Genomic DNA, 19330 nt, shown 5'->3' on the forward strand with positions numbered 1-19330 from the left:
TTTACAGTATTTAATTGGAGACCTCCCACATGTACAATGGTGAATTTCAAAAGGAACATTTGGTGGATGAACGGAAGCATTACACACAACACAATACGCCACACTAACCATGTTGCGCAACCGATGATCCGACCACCGTAGGTAAGATAGATGAGCTTGGCTATATATGTGTAAAACTAATGTTGCTCCTCACATATGTGGTGCCACCGGCCACCACTGGTTTGTGCCCAATATTGGAAACTAGGGACTCAAAAGTAATTATGCCTCTGTATAAATCATTGGTTAGACCGCACCTTGAAATACAGTGCAGTTCTGGGCCCCGCACTATAAAAAGGACATCATAGAATTAGAAAATATCCAAAGAAGAGCAACAAAGCTTATTAGGGGAATGGAGAATTTAAACTATGAGGAAAGATTAAACAATTTGGGACTATTTACACTAGAGAAAAGACGTTTAAGGGGGGATATGCTCAACATGTATAAATATATTAGGGGCCAATATAAGGAACTTTCAAACACCCTTTTTTCTACTAGAAAGGAATCTAGGACACGAGGGCACGAGTTTAGATTAGAAGAAAAAAGATTTTGTTCATCTATAAGAAAAAAAATTCATTACAGTCAGAGCAGTCAAACTTTGGAACTCTCTTCCTGGAGAAGTGGTGTCGGCAGACACTATAAATATGTTTAAAATAAGATTGGATAAACATTTATTGGTTAAAAACATCCATGGGTACGAATAAGTAACAAAATTTGTCTTTAAAATATCATAACATACTATACAACAAGGGATAAGCTACTATAAACATAGGTTGAACTAGATGGACGCAAGTCTTTATTCAACCTCACCTACTATGTAACTATGGGCCTTATTCTGGTTGGTGCGTACTTTTCCGAATTATTTCGGAGCGGTCCGCACGCCACGCTGTGCGGACATCGTACGAAGAAACGCCCACCGGTCATCCACATTCGGATGGACTCACACTTTCAGAAGAGGGTGTGTTTACGGACGACATCCAAACCATTGGGTGTGCGGTGGACACACACATATTCTGCATGGACTTACAGCGTCTGCAACGTCTTACAGCGTCAGAACAGACGGGAACCTGCCCGTACGCACCGATGCGGTGTACTTCCGCAAAACATACTAGTATCATCGGAACTCAAACATCACACACATGACACACTTATGCAATTAGGCTACCTCATTAAAAAGGGATTGATTTTAATCGTCATCTATTATTTCTCAAATAGATAATTAAACACTTTACTGGCACTTTAGATTAACCCTTACATCATGCAATTGTCAAAACATTCTTTCTTTACCCTTTGTTATATATGCAAATTACATCACTAATTATTTGTCAAATCCAAACACACACACACATACACATCAACACACTATGTACATCTTTACATTACCCTTCACTTTCAAACACTTTTATGCTATAAACCCATCTATATACTGTATATACCTTTTGCACCTTACATAAATAAACATCACTATTTATACCTATACTGTAAAATTATACAAAAACACACAGACCACTTCTAACTTTCATATAAACATTTATTTAAATACAACAGAAAAATAAGAAATAAACTTAAAGCAGCAGGTCACAGAGGTCCTGCACATCCGCTGCCAGGATGAGCAGGTGCTGGCGCAGCCTTCGGAGGGCCCCTCGCACACCCTCGCCTTCTTCCCTCTGGTCATCTGTGGGCATGTTAAAGGGGGTTCAACATTAAAGTATGCTATTCAGGTTGACATTGCACATTGTGATACCTACATTCAATCCTAACTACCTACAGCATGATAAATCATACATCACACAATTAAATAGCCAATAGTGTTTCAAATTCAAATAAATACTATGATGGTGACACACACACACACACACACACACAGTGGCTTACACTACAGAATATGTTACTTATAACATTGCCAATGTATGTATCAAAATCACAACAACACTTGAGCCTCACTCACACTTGTCCTGCCTTAACACTCACCAATGTACTAGAAAGCTACATCCACTAGAACTTGTCACATTTTGCCATACATATAAACCTGCATGTCACTGCTTAATAGCTAAACTGCATGATAGATAGATAGATACATACATACATACATACATACCACATTAAAAGGCTAGGCTAGTCCCTCTACCCCTTACTTCATGAATCATTCTGACATTGCCAGATAGGTGAAAGTGCAGCACTAATCCTCTTCCATGCACCAAACATTTTCTAAGGAAAATCCATCCTACATAATAGCTTTCAAAAATACATGGCAACAACACGGGCCCACTGGCTAGAGGGGGGCCCAGGGGAACTGCCCACTTGTGACTCCATTATAAATCAGGCCCTCCATAAATAAACACTACATGAGCCTCCAGATTCTACGTTTGCAGCATGGCCCTATAACCCCAAAGTGTGTCTGTTGTTATCCATTTGATTTGACTAGTCTTTACTATATTAAAGCAAAATGTAATCAGCTGTGCGACATAACAAATGTACCTAAATAAGTCAGTAATGAGGCATTACGTCTACTTACCACTGCCTGCCAGCTCCACACCCATTTCCTGCTCCACGTTGCTGGGTGGTGGGTAGTTGGGTAGGGGTAGGGCTGGGTCATCCTGACCAGGGTAGCTGGGTGGGGAAGGAAGGGGGAATGAGGAGGTTGGTGAGTGGCTAGGGGGAGGGGTGTGTGAAGGGGGAGTGGAGTCGAAGTTTTCCGCCTCATGGCGGCCCTCCTCCTCCATCTCCACCTGGCTCGCCTCCTCCTCCTCCACCTGGCCCTCCACCTCCTGGGCCTCCTCCACGGCCTCCTCCACGGCCTCCTCACGGGCCTGTCTGGCTCTCTCCCGCGCTGTGGGTTTAAAAAACAAAATGGATGAGTGTCATTTTACAGTCAAATTTCTATTACAATTACATATCATATCCACATTACTGCATGTGATAGAGGAAGTATCACACATATAGTATATACCATTTCTAAATCATGCCATTTCTAAATCATCAACACCCAATTGACCTCATGTAATATAATTATTTAATAATGTGAAAATGAAAACATTCACTTTTAATTATGTGTGTTTTGCGTCAATACTTACAGCGTTCAAGACGCCGCCTCAAACCCTGCAGTAAATCCGGCTGCCGCCGACGCAGGTCGGACCATCGCCTCTCCAGCTAGGCGACGGTCCTCCGCACATTTGTGCGGGCGAATATTCGGCGCCGGGCTGCAACGTAGGCCCGGCGCTTGTCCCTGTTAGAAATATAGGGCCCTGCACGTCACAGCCTCCGCTCCATAACGGAGACTAGGGCCAGCAGCTCCGCAGTGCTGAAGGATGCTGCACGCTGGTATGAAGCCATTTTACCAATGGCGCATGAAAAATATTCATGTCCTGTGATTGGTTGTTAAGTGTAGTATTTGGTATTAACTTTATTATTCATTTTGACATGCACAGTGTTTATGCGCTACAAGAATCGGCTAAAACATCGCACCGCCAAGCAACGCTTGCTATAGCTTGGCATCACATAGCTGTACTTCGCATTACTTACTGTATGCATTTATGTGTAAGTGTACATTTATAAGAAAAAACACATACACATACTTGCAGTTCTCCTGACTACACCATTATATTGGACACCTAAGCTGGCCGGCTGCCTGCCTGCCTGGCTCCTACTTCAAATATATATAAAAAAAATAAAATATATATATATATATATATATGTGTGTGATAATAAATATTAAATCTACAAATGAAATAATCACCAACACATACCAAACATACATGGTGAAAAAAGTATGAAAAACAATCTACTCACCAGACATGGATGATGACATCAGCTACAATATTGGAAACATAAAAAACATTTCAAAATCTATGTACAAGGTATAAGTGTGACCTGCAATATTGGACTAAAATTAATACACCTCAAACATGATACGTAGTGCAATTGATTTTGCCATTAAGAGGCCATGGTGCCTAATTGTTAATTTCTAGGACACAAAAATAACATAATTTTCCACCTTGATGGGTGTAATTGATCTCAAATTGGGTTGGTCTGTGCAACATTCAAAAATGTACCTGAAGAATCTTTGGGCAACAGAGTCCCGCAGCTGGTATCCCCTTCGGCTTTCCGGGGAGCGGGATGGGCGCATGGGTGCATCTTGCGGCTCAGATGGAACCTCCCACTCATCAAAGGGTATCTCAAGCCTCAAAGCTATGTTGTGAAAGAATGCACACAATCCCACAATCCTCGACACCATTTCAGGCGCATACTGTAAGTCACCACCAGTCCGGTGGAGCACTCTAAATCAACCCTTCAACAGGCCAATTGAGCGCTCCACCACTTGCCTGGTGACAACATGCACCCTATTGAATGCCTCCTGTGGGCCCGGTGTTGAGGAGCTGTACGGTGTAAGCAGCCAGGGCGTACATGGGTAACCGGAGTCACCCAGAACCCACGCATCACGGCCTTCAAGCTCTTGGAGTCTCGGGCAAATCCCTGTTTGTCGGATAACATGAGAGTCATGGGCACTTCCGGGAAACTTCGAGTTGAAGGCGAGAATTTCCATGGATGGGCCACATACCACCATCACGTTGAGTGAGTGGAACAATTTTCGGTTCCTATAGATCTTCTCACTTTGTGATGGAGGCACAAATGGTACATGGGTGCCATCCACAGCCCCTATCACATTAGGGAAGCAAGCAATTTGATGGAATGCCTGCTGGCTTCTGTGAAGGGTCTCTTGGGCAAAAGACATGGCCATGAAGTGCCCCTTGCGCCTAAACATGGCTGACGTCACACGCCTCAGGATTCTGCTGAAAGCAGGCTGGCATATTCCAGCAAGTACTGCCACTACTTGTTGGAATGATCCTGAGGCACAGAAATGCAACCGCCAGCAGCTGTGTGCGAGGCGGAATTGCCGTCGTGAGCCCATGACAAGGTTCTAGATCACTCTCAATTAAAGAGAGTATATCTAGAATGACATGTGGGGGTAACCGGTACCTAGTAAGTACCTCATCATCGGGCATCCCAAAGAGTGTCACCCGTGTGCGAAAGATTCTTGCACGTCCTGGCCTCCGTTGGCGACGAGTGGGTGGAGCCGCAAGTGCCCTTAGCCCATTAGCCACAAAATCCATCATTGCTTCAGCAACCTTCAATGAAATGATCAAATGAAATGGAACACCTATGCAAAGAATGCTCCTCCAAAAAAGTAGAAACATATGAATCCATACGTACAATAGACGGCCGCCTAGTCAAGTCCCGAATATCCATAATGTTCTACAATAATATAAAAATAATATAACCTCACACAACTATTTAAACACAAATATGTTTCTAAAATTTAACACCTAAACACTAATTAAGTATTATCTCTAATAACAATTGTTCATGAAATCATGTAGTCAGACACATGAAGGAAAAATTGTAACAAATATGTTAGGTGGAAATGCATGGGACATCAAAGTGTGTGCCTTCTGATGGTGTGAAAGGGAATGTTGTAACATGAATAATGACATTGTGAACTGTAACAGCATGGAACACATTTCAGCTATTGATGGGACATGTAGTTCACCAATATATGGTGGCCCCCAGGTAACATGATTCAGTAATGCTAACAAGCGTTTGCAGATCAAAAAGTTGTTGCATACATTATTACCCTTACATTGTTAATGTATAGCATCTCTACAATGACCATGGGAGATCTTACCTTAGACCTGGCCACAATACAGATCTGGAGACAAATGAATCTAGCATCAAACCACTATTTATAGGCCTATCACATGTGTTGTGCATGACATCAGTGATGACTATTGCATGACTTGTGGGGTGGATTTCCAAATGGATTGGGTTACTTACATTTGTTGTACATTCACAACAATAGCACAGTACTAATGAACATTCACAGATAGCATTTATGTTTTTATAACGTTGGAGGTGCTCATTATAGGAAATATTACAACATTTTACCTAAATTAGATTTTGAAGGTACAGCAGGTTTTGTGAAATCGAATTGCTGCTACTATGGGCGTGGCCTATGCGCATCACAAACAGCACGGCGTACGCTGCCGTACGGAACGCTCCCGCAAAAAAACAGGGTGGGGCTGAAGTATGCCACGGACAGAAATAGTATATAAAGGTGTGCTAGAACCACAAAATGGTGTTGCAAACATGGCTGGCTCTCATTCTGAGGGAGAGCAGGCAGCTGGCCCATCCACATCAGGCCAAAGCACAGATGGACAATCAGCAGCTGGCCCATCTTCTGCCTCATCAGAATCATTGGGAACACAGCAGGTGGCTTCCCAAGATAGTAGCATGGCCAGCACTTCAGGTACAGCGACAGGTGGCCGTGGTCGTGGTCAAAAGAGCCCAACAGATGATCCAGACACCAAGAACATGGCATTCGAACCGCAGGAGCTTGCCATTCTGGTACCCCGTGCAAGGGATTTGATTGAGTGTCCACAGGAGAAGCTGACACACACCAGGAAATGGAAGATTTGGGATGACATAACCGCGGAGATTAATGTGGTAGCTCCACAAGTTCGTGAGAGGGAGCATGTGAAGAAGAGGCAAGTTAAAGTGTGCTACATTTGTGCAGAAGTAGACCAGTAATGTTTGTATTATATGTTAGATGGAGTTGGTGAATGGTCGGTCACGTTGCTAGGAGCAACAGACATGATTGGCATGTCTCTTATTCTATATTTATTGGAGGCTGAGTGGGAATGTTTGTTCTAAGTGTTGTGTTTATAGTTTAACATAATGTAAGTTATGTAGAATGAAGCACACGTTGAAATCTGTAGCAGATTACAATGCATGCTACATCAAACGTCAGGGGTGACATGTATTAATATGAGAACTTTGCTTGCAGTTGGCACGACTTCAAAACCAACCTGAAGAAGAAGCTGACCAAACGGCGGGACCACAGCCAAACCTCTGGGGCTGACCCCATGCCAGGAAAACTGAAGCTCACCCCCCTGGAAGAGATGGCTGCTGGCTGCATAGCCATTGAGGAGATCCGGGGGGTGAGCAACATGGATAGCGAGACCCCAGTGGAAGTCTTTGCTGCTTATGTAGAAGGTAATTGTTTGGCATGGCATAAGTAGTTTGTACTAATTTTCAAGGAATGTGTTGTAATTGTAATTTTCTCTTTCACCAGCATCCCCAACGTTTGGTCATGCAAGTCTTCAGGAGATGGAGGAGCCTGTGCCACCTACCACCACTGCCAGACATGTGCAGCAGCAGCAGCCACCGGCCACACAGGATGTAGACAGGTGGGTGGAGATGCTTGGCCAGATTCACCAGCAGGGAGAGGTAGCATCAGAGCGGCTGTGTAGGACGGAGGAGGTCATGATGGGTCTTGTCAGCACCCAGCAGTCCGTAGCTGCCAGCCTGCAGGTGCAGAATGACCTCCTCCAAGACCTAGTTAACACCAATAGGGCCCTATTGGCAGCCGTCTCTGCTGCTTTCCCACCACCAGCACTCCCTGCTGGCAGAAGTGGAAGAGCATCCACCCCTTCACCATCATCTGCCCCACCATCCCAACATGGCCGTGGGCGAGGAGCTGCTGCTGCACGTGGCAAGGGCCCTTCCAAGGCCAAAAAGCCTTGCACATGAACTTGTGTCCACATTAATCTCCACCCTTATGTCTTCCCAAATCTTTCGTTTTGCTGTGTGTGTGTTAGTCTCCTGTGAGCAAACCAATCCCCTGCACAGGGTACCCACATTTGCCCTCGGTTCGAATGCTGTGTTTGGTTCCTCTGTTGGCCTCTTTTGGCTACCATTACTGTCTGCTGTACTTGAAGTGTTGGTGCTATACTTTTCTTGTGAAGCCACCTGATGTGTTCCTAATGATTCTGCTGTTGCTATGTATGTAAATAATACATTTGTAACTTTATTTTTTATTTCCAAAATTCCTGGTATGGTACCTTTAATTTGTGGCATGTGGCAAAAAACATGCTTTTTCAATTTTATGTTTGACCTTAGTCTAATAAATGTATATTTTTATCCCCAAATGTGTGGTTTTATTGGTAAATGTACAAGTGACATGTATATTTATATTAGTGATAAAAAATTCTTTCCATTGCTTGCAGTGTAAATGTGTTTAACAAATGCAGCCATGCTTTCAGCATAGCTTTGTGTGTTTTGTAATGGTCCATTTAAGCTGCAAGGTTTCCAATTAACCCCTTCCTGACAGAGCCAGTTTTTGCGTTCCTGACAGAGCCCTTTTTTTCAAATCTGACATGTCTCACTTAAGTGGGGATAACTTTTTTTTGCTTTTACTTATCCCAGTGATTTTGAGATTGTTTTTTCGTGACACATTGTACTTCAAATTAGTGGTAAATTTGGGTCGATACAGTCTGTGTTTTTTTGTGAAAAATACCAAAATATCGTGAAAAAATGGAAAATTTAGCGATTTGCAAAATGTTAAATTTTCTGCTTGTGAGACAAATAATCTTACCACTCAAAATAGTGAATAACTAACATAGACCATATGTCTACTTTATGTTGACATCATTATTTCAACTTCCTTTTAATTTTTTGGGACACTAGGAGGCTTACAATATGAATAGCAAATTCTCAAATTTTCAAGAAAATTTCAAACACTGATTTTTTTAGGGACCAGTTCAGTTCTGATGTGACTTTGAGGGACTTGTATGTGAGACACCCCCATAAATGATGCCATTTCAAAAACTGCACCCCTCACAGTATTCAAAACAGCATTTTGGAAGTTTGTTAACCCTTTAGGTGTTTCACAGGAATTAAAACAAAGTGTAGGTGAAATTTCAAAATTTCTTTTTTTTTGCAGATTTGCAATTTTAATAAATTTTTCTAAGGAACACAGTACATTTTACTAGAGAAATGTGACTGAAAATTGATTCCCCCAATTCTTTTGTTTTCATAAATATCCTATATGTGGCCCTAGTGTGCACGGTGACCAAACCACAGGCTTCATAATAGAAGGAGCACCTACTTGATTTTGGAGCCTCCTTTTTATGAGATTATTTTTTAGGCACCATGTAGGTTTCTAGGCACCATAAGATGCTAAAAGTTAGGAACCCCCCCACAAGTGACCCCATTTTGCAAACTACACCCCTCAGGGAATTCATCTAGGGGTATAGTGTACATTTCAAACCCCCAGGGGTTTCACCAATTGTGGTACAACTGGGCAGTGAAAATGAAAAATTATTTTTTTTACACAAAAATACAGTTCTGGCTCCAAATTTGTCATTTTCAGAAGGTATGAAGGAGACAAAGCACCCCAAAATCTGTGCCCCAATTTCTCCCGAGTACGGCAATGCCTCACATGTGACCAAAAAATACCAGTTGGGTGCATGGCAGGACTCAGAAGGGAAGGAGTGATTTTTGGATTTTGCAGCTCAGATTCTGGTGGAATTTTGGTGGGTGCTATGTCGCATTAGCAAGACCCCCAAAGCACCAATACAGTGGAACCCCCCCACAAGTGACCCCATTTTGCAAAGTACACCCCTCAGGGAATTCATCTAGGGGTATAGTGTACATTTCAAACCCCCAGGGGTTTCACCAATTTTGATACAAGTGGGCAGTGAAAATGAAAAATTACATTTTTTTACACAAAAATGCAGTTCTGGCTCAAAATTTTTCATTTTCAGAAGGTATGAAGGAGAAAAAGCACCCCAAAATATGTGCCCCAATTTCTCCCGAGTACGGAAATGCCTCACATGTGACCAAAAAATACCAGTTGGGTGCATGGCAGGACTCAGAAGGGAAGGAGTGATTTTTGGATTTTGCAGCACAGATTCTGGTGGAATGAATGGTGGGTGCTATGTTGCACCAATACAGTGGAACCCCCCCACAAGTCACCCCATTTTGCAAAGTACACCCCTCAGGGAATTCATCTAGGGGTATAGTGTACATTTCAAACCCCCAGGGGTTTCACCAATTTTGACACAAGTGGGCAGTGAAAATGAAAAATTACATTTTTTTACACAAAAATGCAGTTCTGGCTCAAAATTTTTCATTTTCAGAAGGTATGAAGGAGAAAAAGCACCCCAAAATATGTGCCCCAATTTCTCCCGAGTACGGAAATGCCTCACATGTGACCAAAAATACCAGTTGGGTGCATGGCAGGACTCAGAACGGAAGGAGTGATTTTTGGATTTTGCGGCTCAGATTCTGGTGGAATTTTGGTGGGTGCTATGTCGCATTAGCAAGACCCCCCAAGCACCAATACAGTGGAACCCCCCCACAAGTCACCCCATTTTGAAAACTACACCCCTCAGGGAATTCATCTAGGGGTATAGTGTACATTTCAAACCCCCAGGGGTTTCACCAATTTTGATACAAGTGGGCAGTGAAAATGAAAAATTAAATTTTTTACACAAAAATGCAGTTCTGGCTCGAAATTTTTCATTTTCAGAAGGTATGAAGGAGAAAAAGCACCCCAAAATCTGTGCCCCAATTTCTCCCGAGTACGGCAATGCCTCACATGTGACCAAAAAATACCAGTTGGGTGCATGGCAGGACTCAGAACGGAAGGAGTGATTTTTGGATTTTGCAGCTCAGATTCTGGTGGAATTTTGGTGGGTGCTATGTCGCATTAGCAAGACCCCCCAAGCACCAATACAGTGGAACCCCCCCACAAGTCACCCCATTTTGAAAACTACACCCCTCAGGGAATTCATCTAGGGGTATAGTGTACATTTCAAACCCCCAGGGGTTTCACCAATTTTGATACAAGTGGGCAGTGAAAATGAAAAATTACATTTTTTTACACAAAAATGCAGTTCTGGCTCAAAATTTTTCATTTTCAGAAGGTATGAAGGAGAAAAAGCACCCCAAAATCTGTGCCCCAATTTCTCCCGAGTACGGAAATGCCTCACATGTGACCAAAAAATACCAGTTGGGTGCATGGCAGGACTCAGAACGGAAGGAGTGATTTTTGGATTTTGCAGCACAGATTTTGGTGGAATGAATGGTGGGTGCTATGTTGCACCAATACAGTGGAACCCCCCCACAAGTCACCCCATTTTGCAAAGTACACCCCTCAGGGAATTCATCTAGGGGTATAGTGTACATTTCAAACCCCCAGGGGTTTCACCAATTTTGATACAAGTGGGCAGTGAAAATGAAAAATTACATTTTTTTACACAAAAATGCAGTTCTGGCTCAAAATTTTTCATTTTCAGAAGGTATGAAGGAGACAAAGCACCCCAAAATCTGTGCCCCAATTTCTCCCGAGTACGGCAATGCCTCACATGTGACCAAAAAATACCATTTGGGTGCATGGCAGGACTCAGAAGGGAAGGAGTGATTTTTGGATTTTGCAGCTCAGATTCTGGTGGAATTTTGGTGGGTGCTATGTCGCATTAGCAAGACCCCCCAAGCACCAATACAGTGGAACCCCCCCACAAGTGACCCCATTTTGCAAACTACACCCCTCAGGGAATTCATCTAGGGGTATAGTGTACATTTCAAACCCCCAGGGGTTTCACCAATTTTGATACAAGTGGGCAGTGAACATGAAAAATTACATTTTTTACACAAAAATGCAGTTCTGGCTCAAAATTTTTCATTTTCAGAAGGTATGAAGGAGAAAAAGCACCCCAAAATCTGTGCCCCAATTTCTCCCGAGTACGGCAATGCCTCACATGTGACCAAAAAATACCAGTTGGGTGCATGGCAGGACTCAAAAGGGAAGGAGTGATTTTTGGATTTTGCAGCTCAGATTCTGGTGGAATTTTGGTGGGTGCTATGTCGCATTAGCAAGACCCCCCAAGCACCAATACAGTGGAACCCCCCCACAAGTGACCCCATTTTGCAAACTACACCCCTCAGGGAATTCATCTAGGGGTATAGTGTACATTTCAAACCCCCAGGGGTTTCACCAATTTTGATACAAGTGGGCAGTGAACATGAAAAATTACATTTTTTACACAAAAATGCAGTTCTGGCTCAAAATTTTTCATTTTCAGAAGGTATGAAGGAGAAAAAGCACCCCAAAATCTGTGCCCCAATTTCTCCCGAGTACGGCAATGCCTCACATGTGACCAAAAAATACCAGTTGGGTGCATGGCAGGACTCAAAAGGGAAGGAGTGATTTTTGGATTTTGCAGCTCAGATTCTGGTGGAATTTTGGTGGGTGCTATGTCGCATTAGCAAGACCCCCCAAGCACCAATACAGTGGAACCCCCCCACAAGTGACCCCATTTTGCAAACTACACCCCTCAGGGAATTCATCTAGGGGTATAGTGTACATTTAAAACCCCCAGGGGTTTCACCAATTTTGATACAAGTGGGCTGTGAAAATGAAAAATTACATTTTTTACACAAAAATGCAGTTCTGGCTCAAAATTTTTCATTTTCAGAAGGTATGAAGGAGAAAAAGCACCCCAAAATCTGTGCCCCAATTTCTCCCGAGTACGGCAATGCCTCACATGTGACCAAAAAATACCAGTTGGGTGCATGGCAGGACTCAGAAGGGAAGGAGTGATTTTTGGATTTTGCAGCACAGATTCTGGTGGAATGAATGGTGGGTGCTATGTTGCACCAATACAGTGGAACCCCCCCACAAGTCACCCCATTTTGCAAACTACACCCCTCAGGGAATTCATCTAGGGGTATAGTGTACATTTCAAACCCCCAGGGGTTTCACCAATTTTGATACAAGTGGGCAGTGAAAATGAAAAATTACATTTTTTTACACAAAAATGCAGTTCTGGCTCAAATTTTTTCATTTTCAGAAGGAATGAAGGAGACAAAGCACCCCAAAATCTGTGCCCCAATTTCTCCCGAGTACGGCAATGCCTCATGTGTGACCAAAAAGTGGCAGGACTCAGAAGGGAAGGAGTGATATTTGGATTTTGCAGCACAAATTCTGGTGGAATGATGGTGGGTGCTATGTCGCATTAGCAAGACCCCCAAAGCACCAATACAGTGGAACCCCCCCCACAAGTGACCCCATTTTGCAAACTACACCCCTCAGGGAATTCATCTAGGGGTATAGTGTACATTTCAAACCCCCAGGGGTTTCACCAATTTTGATAAAACTGGGCAGTGAACATGAAAAATTACATTTTTTTACACAAAAATGCAGTTCTGGCTCAAAATTTTTCATTTTCACAAGGAATGAAGGAGACAAAGCACCCCAAAATCTGTGCCCCAATTTCTCCCGAGTACGGCAATGCCTCACATGTGACCAAAAAATACCAGTTGGGTGCATGACAGGACTCAGAAGGGAAGGAGTGATTTTTGGATTTTGCGGCTCAGATTCTGGTGGAATGAATGGTGGGTGCTATGTGGCATTAGCAAGACCCCCGAAGCACGGTGAAATTATGAACCTAATATTCCATAGATGTGTGGTATATTTTAAAACACTCCTTTATACATAGGCCGGGTTTGTCGGGGCAAGTGTCACACTGGAAAATAGTTTGCTTTCTTATTCCCTTTTTATAGCAAACTTTGCACCTTTTTTGTGTCCTGCCCTTTTTTCCAGTGGAGGGGATTTCATCAGGAAAATGCTGCCCTGGTACAATACGGGGGCCAGTACTAGAAGTACTGGGGCCCTCTGCCTGCTGGTTCCCAAATATTAGGCCCTTTATGACTTCCTCTTGAAAGTGCATAAATGTCCCCCTCTGGCCGGTAGAACGGAATAGCACGTAAGCGTTATACAGTGCCATCTGGATGATATACACGGCCACCTTCTTGTACCAGATTTTTGTTTTCCGCAGGGCACTGTACGGCTTCAGTACCTGATCTGAAAGATCCACTCCGCCCATGTACCTATTGTAATCCAGGATACAATTAGGTTTTGAGGTGTGGGTACTGGTACCTCGTACAGGGACGGAGGTGGTACTGTCTCCGTGAATTGTTGTCAGTATAAGGACATCCCTCTTGTCCTTATATTTGACCAACAACATATTTTCGTTGCATATTCCCCTGCTTTCACCCCTTCTCATTACTTGGGCAATGTGCGTTTTTGGGAGGCCTCTTTGGTTCTTGCGCACAGTACCGCAAGCTGCTGTACCTCTTGAACCAAGGGCCTTAAACAGGGGGATGCTAGTGTAAAAGTTATCCACATAGAGGTGATAACCTTTATCCAGGAAGGGGTGCACTAAATCCCAGACAATTTTCCCACTAACACCTACGAGGGAGGGGGGGCATTCTGGCGGTTGAATTCTTGAATCCTTCCCTTCATAAACCCTAAACCTGTGGGTGTACCCTGAGGTGCTTTCACACAGTTTATACATTTTTATGCCATACCTTGCCCTCTTACTGGGAAGGTACTGGCGGAATTTAACCCTTCCTTTAAAATGTATAAGGGACTCGTCGATACAAATACATTTTTCAGGGATGTACACCTCTTCAAATTTGGCACTGAAATGATCAATGACCGGCCTGACTTTGAATAGCCGGTCAAAGGTGGGATCATCTCTGGGTGGGCACTGTGCATTATCGGTGTAATGTATAAATTTAAGAATTGTCTCAAATCGAGTCCGGGGCATGGCCATACGGTAAAATGGAGTACTGTACAGAACATCTGTACTCCAATATTGCCTAATTTCTGGCTTTTTTACTATGCCCATATGAAACACCAGACCCCAAAACGTCATCATCTCTACTGCATCTACAGGGGTCCACCTAGCAAATGATGACGTGGGGTTTTGAGCAATAAACTGCTGGGCATATAAATTAGTTTGGTCCACCATTAAATTTATAAAATCATCAGAGAAAAATAATTTGAAAAAGTCAATTTCTCTGAGACCTGTGGAATCAAATTGGATTCCTGGCATGGCCAAAAACTCAGGAACCTGGGGCTCAAAATTGTCTGGTGGTGGGGTCCATACTAGATCAATTATTGGGGGGGGAATCTCAGCTGATCTACGGGGGCGTCTTTGAGGGGGTCCCTCATCACCAGAGGAGGAAGAGGAGCTTAAGACGAATCCTTCAAATTCCCCGCTTGCATCACTGCCTGTGTCAGAGTCAGAGGCAAGCATGGCATATGCCTCCTCCACTGAATACATTCTCCTGGATGACTGGGAGGACATTTGGGAGGACATTTGGGAGGACATTTGGGAGGACATTTGGGATGCCATTTTTATTTTTGTGTTACTGGTAGTGAAATGTTTCAACACGTGTATAGTGTAGGGGGGGGTACAAACTTTATTTCAACCCGGGGGGTATGTAGTGTGTAGTGTGTATGTAGTGCAGAAAAAAAAAATACTTTATACCAATAAAAAAAAAAAAAAAATGAAGGGGTTAAAAATAAAAAATTGAAGGGGTTAAAAAAAAAAAAAAAAGGTCCTGCGCCAAAAATTGAGCACAGATGTTGGTCAGTAACGTCTGTCACTGAACAGCGCTCAAAGGCAACAGGAATCTGATCAAAAAAAAAAAAAATAGATCAACCCTGTGCCGAAAAAGCTGATCAGTGATGTACGTCACTGATCGGCGCACAGTGGCCACAGGACACCCACAAAATCAGTGTGTGTAAAAAAAAAATTAAAAAAAGACCCCACAGCACTCACAAAAAAAAAAAAAAGGTGATCAGTGATGCGACACTGATTACCAGTGAGGGACAGCAGGTGCACAACCTTTGGTGCAACTGACAGTGCAACTGGCAGCAACTGACAGGTATATATATAAAAAAAAAACCTCTGCGCCCCCAAAAAGTTGCTGATCAGCACAGATATACTGATCAGCACAAAAGGGGGGGTAGCAGACACAAAATATACACTCTCTATCACTCTCTGTCACTATCTCTCTCTATCTCTCTATCTCTCACTATCTATCACTCTAGGACACTGCAGCAGCAGCACTGACAGTTATATGTATAAAAAAAACTGCACCCCCAAAAAGGGGGGGTAGCAGACACAAAATATACACTCTCTATCACTCTCTGTCACTATCTCTCTCTATCTCTCTATCTATCACTATCTATCACTATCTATCACTCTATGACACTGCAGCAGCAGCACTGACAGTTATATATATAAAATAAAACCCCTGCACCCCCAAAAAGGGGGGGTAGCAGACACAAATCTCTCTATCTCTCTACCTCTCACTATCTATCACTATCTATCACTATCTATCACTGTATGACACTGCAGCAGCAGCACTGACAGTTATTTATATATAGAAAACCCCTGCACCCCCAAAAAGGGGGGGTAGCAGACACAAAATATAGCTCTCTCTGTCACTATCTCTCTATCTCTCTCTATCTCTCTCTATCTCTCTCTCTATCTCTCTATCTCTCTATCACACTGCAGCAGCAGCAGGAAGTCTCAGGAAGTCAGATCCAGGAAGCGTCCAGCACGCTACAAGCAGTGATAAGGTGATCAGGTAAGGTATTTGCAAGGATCAGGTAAGTATTAGCAAGGATCAGGTCGGTATTCACGGCAGGCAGGCACGGTGACCGTTCTGCACGCTATTCCAGACCGGAATGGCGTCTGCAGCGCAGTCACCGTCAGTTTAAATGTCGCGCCTTGGCTGTGATTGGTCCGTGGGTCCCACGGACCAATCACAGCCTTGGGGGCAGGTGGGGTGAGGGTGGGGTGAGGTGTCATCGTCACCGATGACCCCCTCATGCCCCCTGACGCCCGGCGGTGATTGACACCTGTGTTACCGAGCGTCTGATTCGCTGGTAACACAGGAAAACGCTGTGAATGGCTGTTCACACTGAACAGCCAATCACAGCGATCGCCGACGGGGGGGCGGCATCGCAGCCCCCCCTGGGCATGCAGGGACATGTCTGCTGTCAGGGACAGCAGACATCGTCCCTCTGTCACTGCGTCTCGAGACGCAGTGACAGTTTAAACTCATGACGTACATTTATGCCATGTGTCGGGAAGTACCTCCCGGCCATGACGTAAATGTACGTCAAATGTCGGGAAGGGGTTAAAGCAATGAAAAGAGTGTAATTAATGAGTAATGAGTAGAGGAGTGGATTGTATTGTGTTCAGGTGACATTGGTAAAAGGGGCAGACTAGATGGGCCAAGTGGTTCTTATCTGCCGTCAAATTCTATGTTTCTATGTTTCTATGAGGTGCAGGAGTACTAATTGGGCGATCCGAATGCCTAGCGCATGACAGAGTGGTGTCCGCAAAGAAATACTTGCTTATGGACACCGCATATTTCTTGCCTTTTGGTTCGTTTGCTGTCGGTGTTCAGTCCGAATGTACGCGTACCAGAATTAGTGCACTCCCTCGTGTATGCCCATGTTAACGCCCAGTTTAGCCCACTTTGAAACTACGCCCCTGTGTACTTCCGAATGACGCCCATAATACGCCCATATCTCCCTAGTGAATGCGGTGCACTTTTCTGTACGGTATTAGAGAAAACAAGTACGGAGACCTTGCGTGGCACATGCGCATAGCGTTGCCCACGCATGCGCAGACGGCTAAAAAATGCCATCCGAAAGAATTCGGAAAAGTATGCATAGACCAGAATAACCTCCTATGTAACTATATATATATATATATATATATATATATATATATATATATATGTAGCAGATTTACTGCCTAACAACCCAGCAGCTGCTTAGGACCCACTGACAGGGCTATTGAAAGGAGGCTACACTTATTTGCTCTCAAGCTTTAGATCTCCTGCATAGTTCAGGCATAGGAACCATCAAGAATGAAGAGTGCACAAGAATAGTACTTTACATTGCTAACTTGTATCACATACTGTGCTTTACATTGCTTATTTGGGTAGTTGTTTCCTAGCAGGGCGCCCACTAAGCTATTTGCTTAGTGGGCTATTCTGCGTAGTGAAATCGGATAGCTTTTTGAGCCTTGCGATGTGTGCGATGCGATCTCAGTAGTCAATTTAGTTCATTTATTCACTGCATCCTGAGTGAAATCGCATCGCGGATGAGATCTCAGTAGTTCATATGGTAAAACACCTAAAACAGCACCACTCTCCACGTCACCCCGAAGCGTCCTCTGACCTTTTCATACCCCCACTATCCACGTCAGCGTGGAGTTGATTCTATATAGTGTGGCGAGCGCAGCAAGCCACCGAAGCGCGGCAAGCGTAGCGAGCCCCGCCAGGATACGCGGATTGCTTTACATGTATTCCGCGTCCCACCGCATGCAATAATGTATTGTAATGGAAAAATATGTGCTCATATGAATAAAACTATGTCAATTCTGTGCTTGTTAATTATGTGGCAGAAGATTAAACAAGCAGCATGGGACTGTGCTAAAGTTCTGGTGGTCAAAGGTAGCCACCCTGATATCAGTCAGGACATTCTACTCTGTACCCATGTTACTTTTTTAATGCTCAGCCAAAAATGTATGAAGACTGATTGAAAAAGTAAATAAAATAATAACATTTATATAACTTTCTTTTTAAGAAGCAACGGAAGAGATATTTAAAATTGCTTCAATGGCTCCTGGTGCTCTTTTGATGGAGGCTCAAAAGGAATATGAGGTACATGTCTTATTAATACGTATAATTACATTAATGTTATACAAGAAATGTAAGCCCAGAATTTTTATTTTAATACTTAACATGTATTCTTTTTTTTGCAAATAAATGTTATAGCATATCGCATAAGGATCAAAGCTCCTCGATCCAGTCCCATACCAGTCCTTGCTGTCAGTTCTCACCCCCTCTCAACTTCCACACCTCTCACACGCACTCGCAACCCACACAACCTAATTACTATCTCACCTGTCCCCTCCCTTCCTTTCTCCTGTGCTCTCTGTAATGCTAGATCAGTCTGCAACAAGCTCCCAACTATCCACGACCTCTTTATCTCCTACTTTTTTAACCTTCTCGCCATCACTGAAATCTCTCTCTTCTCCTCTGACACTACCTCCCCTGCTGCCCTCTCTTATGGAGGCCTCTCCTTCACACACTCGGTCCAACCTGATGGCCGCCAGGGTGGAGGAGTGGGCATCCTCCTCTCCCCCAACTGCACCTTCTGTGCCATCCCACCTGAGCCCTCCCTCACATTCTCCACCTTTGAGGTACACACTATCCGCCTCTTCTACCCTATTCACCTCCTTGTGGCTGTAATCTATCGCCCCCTGGCCCCTGCTCCCCTTTCCTTGATAACTTTGCTGTGTGGCTTCCACACTTTCTTGCCTCTGACCTCCCCTCTATCATCCTCGGTGACTTTAACATTCCTATTGACATCAATGATGCTGCCTCCTCTAATCAGCTTGACCTTACCACCTCCTTTGGACTTTCTCAATGGACCTCCACCCCCACTCGTAATCTTGGACACTCCCTTGACCTAGTCTTCACCCACCATTGTAATCTCTCTGATTTCTCTAATTCTACCTTCCCACTCTCTGACCACAATCTGCTCTCTTTCACCTTTTCATCCTCCCCTCTC

General features: G+C 43.7%; 1 protein-coding gene across 4 annotated transcripts in view; it reads left to right on the forward strand.

Moving 5' to 3' along the window:
• VPS16 (VPS16 core subunit of CORVET and HOPS complexes) overlaps nt 1-19330 on the forward strand; it is an 827293-nt gene that overhangs the window by 304185 nt on the left and 503778 nt on the right. For 3 of the 4 annotated variants that reach the window (XM_083153510.1, XM_083153511.1, XM_083153508.1), the window contains exon 11: nt 18341-18417. In XM_083153510.1, the coding sequence (XP_083009636.1) occupies nt 18341-18417 (77 nt within the window). The remainder of the gene's footprint in view (nt 1-18340; nt 18418-19330) is intronic. The other variant, XM_083153509.1, reaches the window with a different exon arrangement.

The sequence above is a fragment of the Crinia signifera genome, chromosome 7, assembly GCF_055691185.1.
Source record: "Crinia signifera chromosome 7, ASM5569118v1, whole genome shotgun sequence".
In the NCBI taxonomy this organism is placed as follows: Eukaryota; Metazoa; Chordata; class Amphibia; order Anura; family Myobatrachidae; genus Crinia; species Crinia signifera.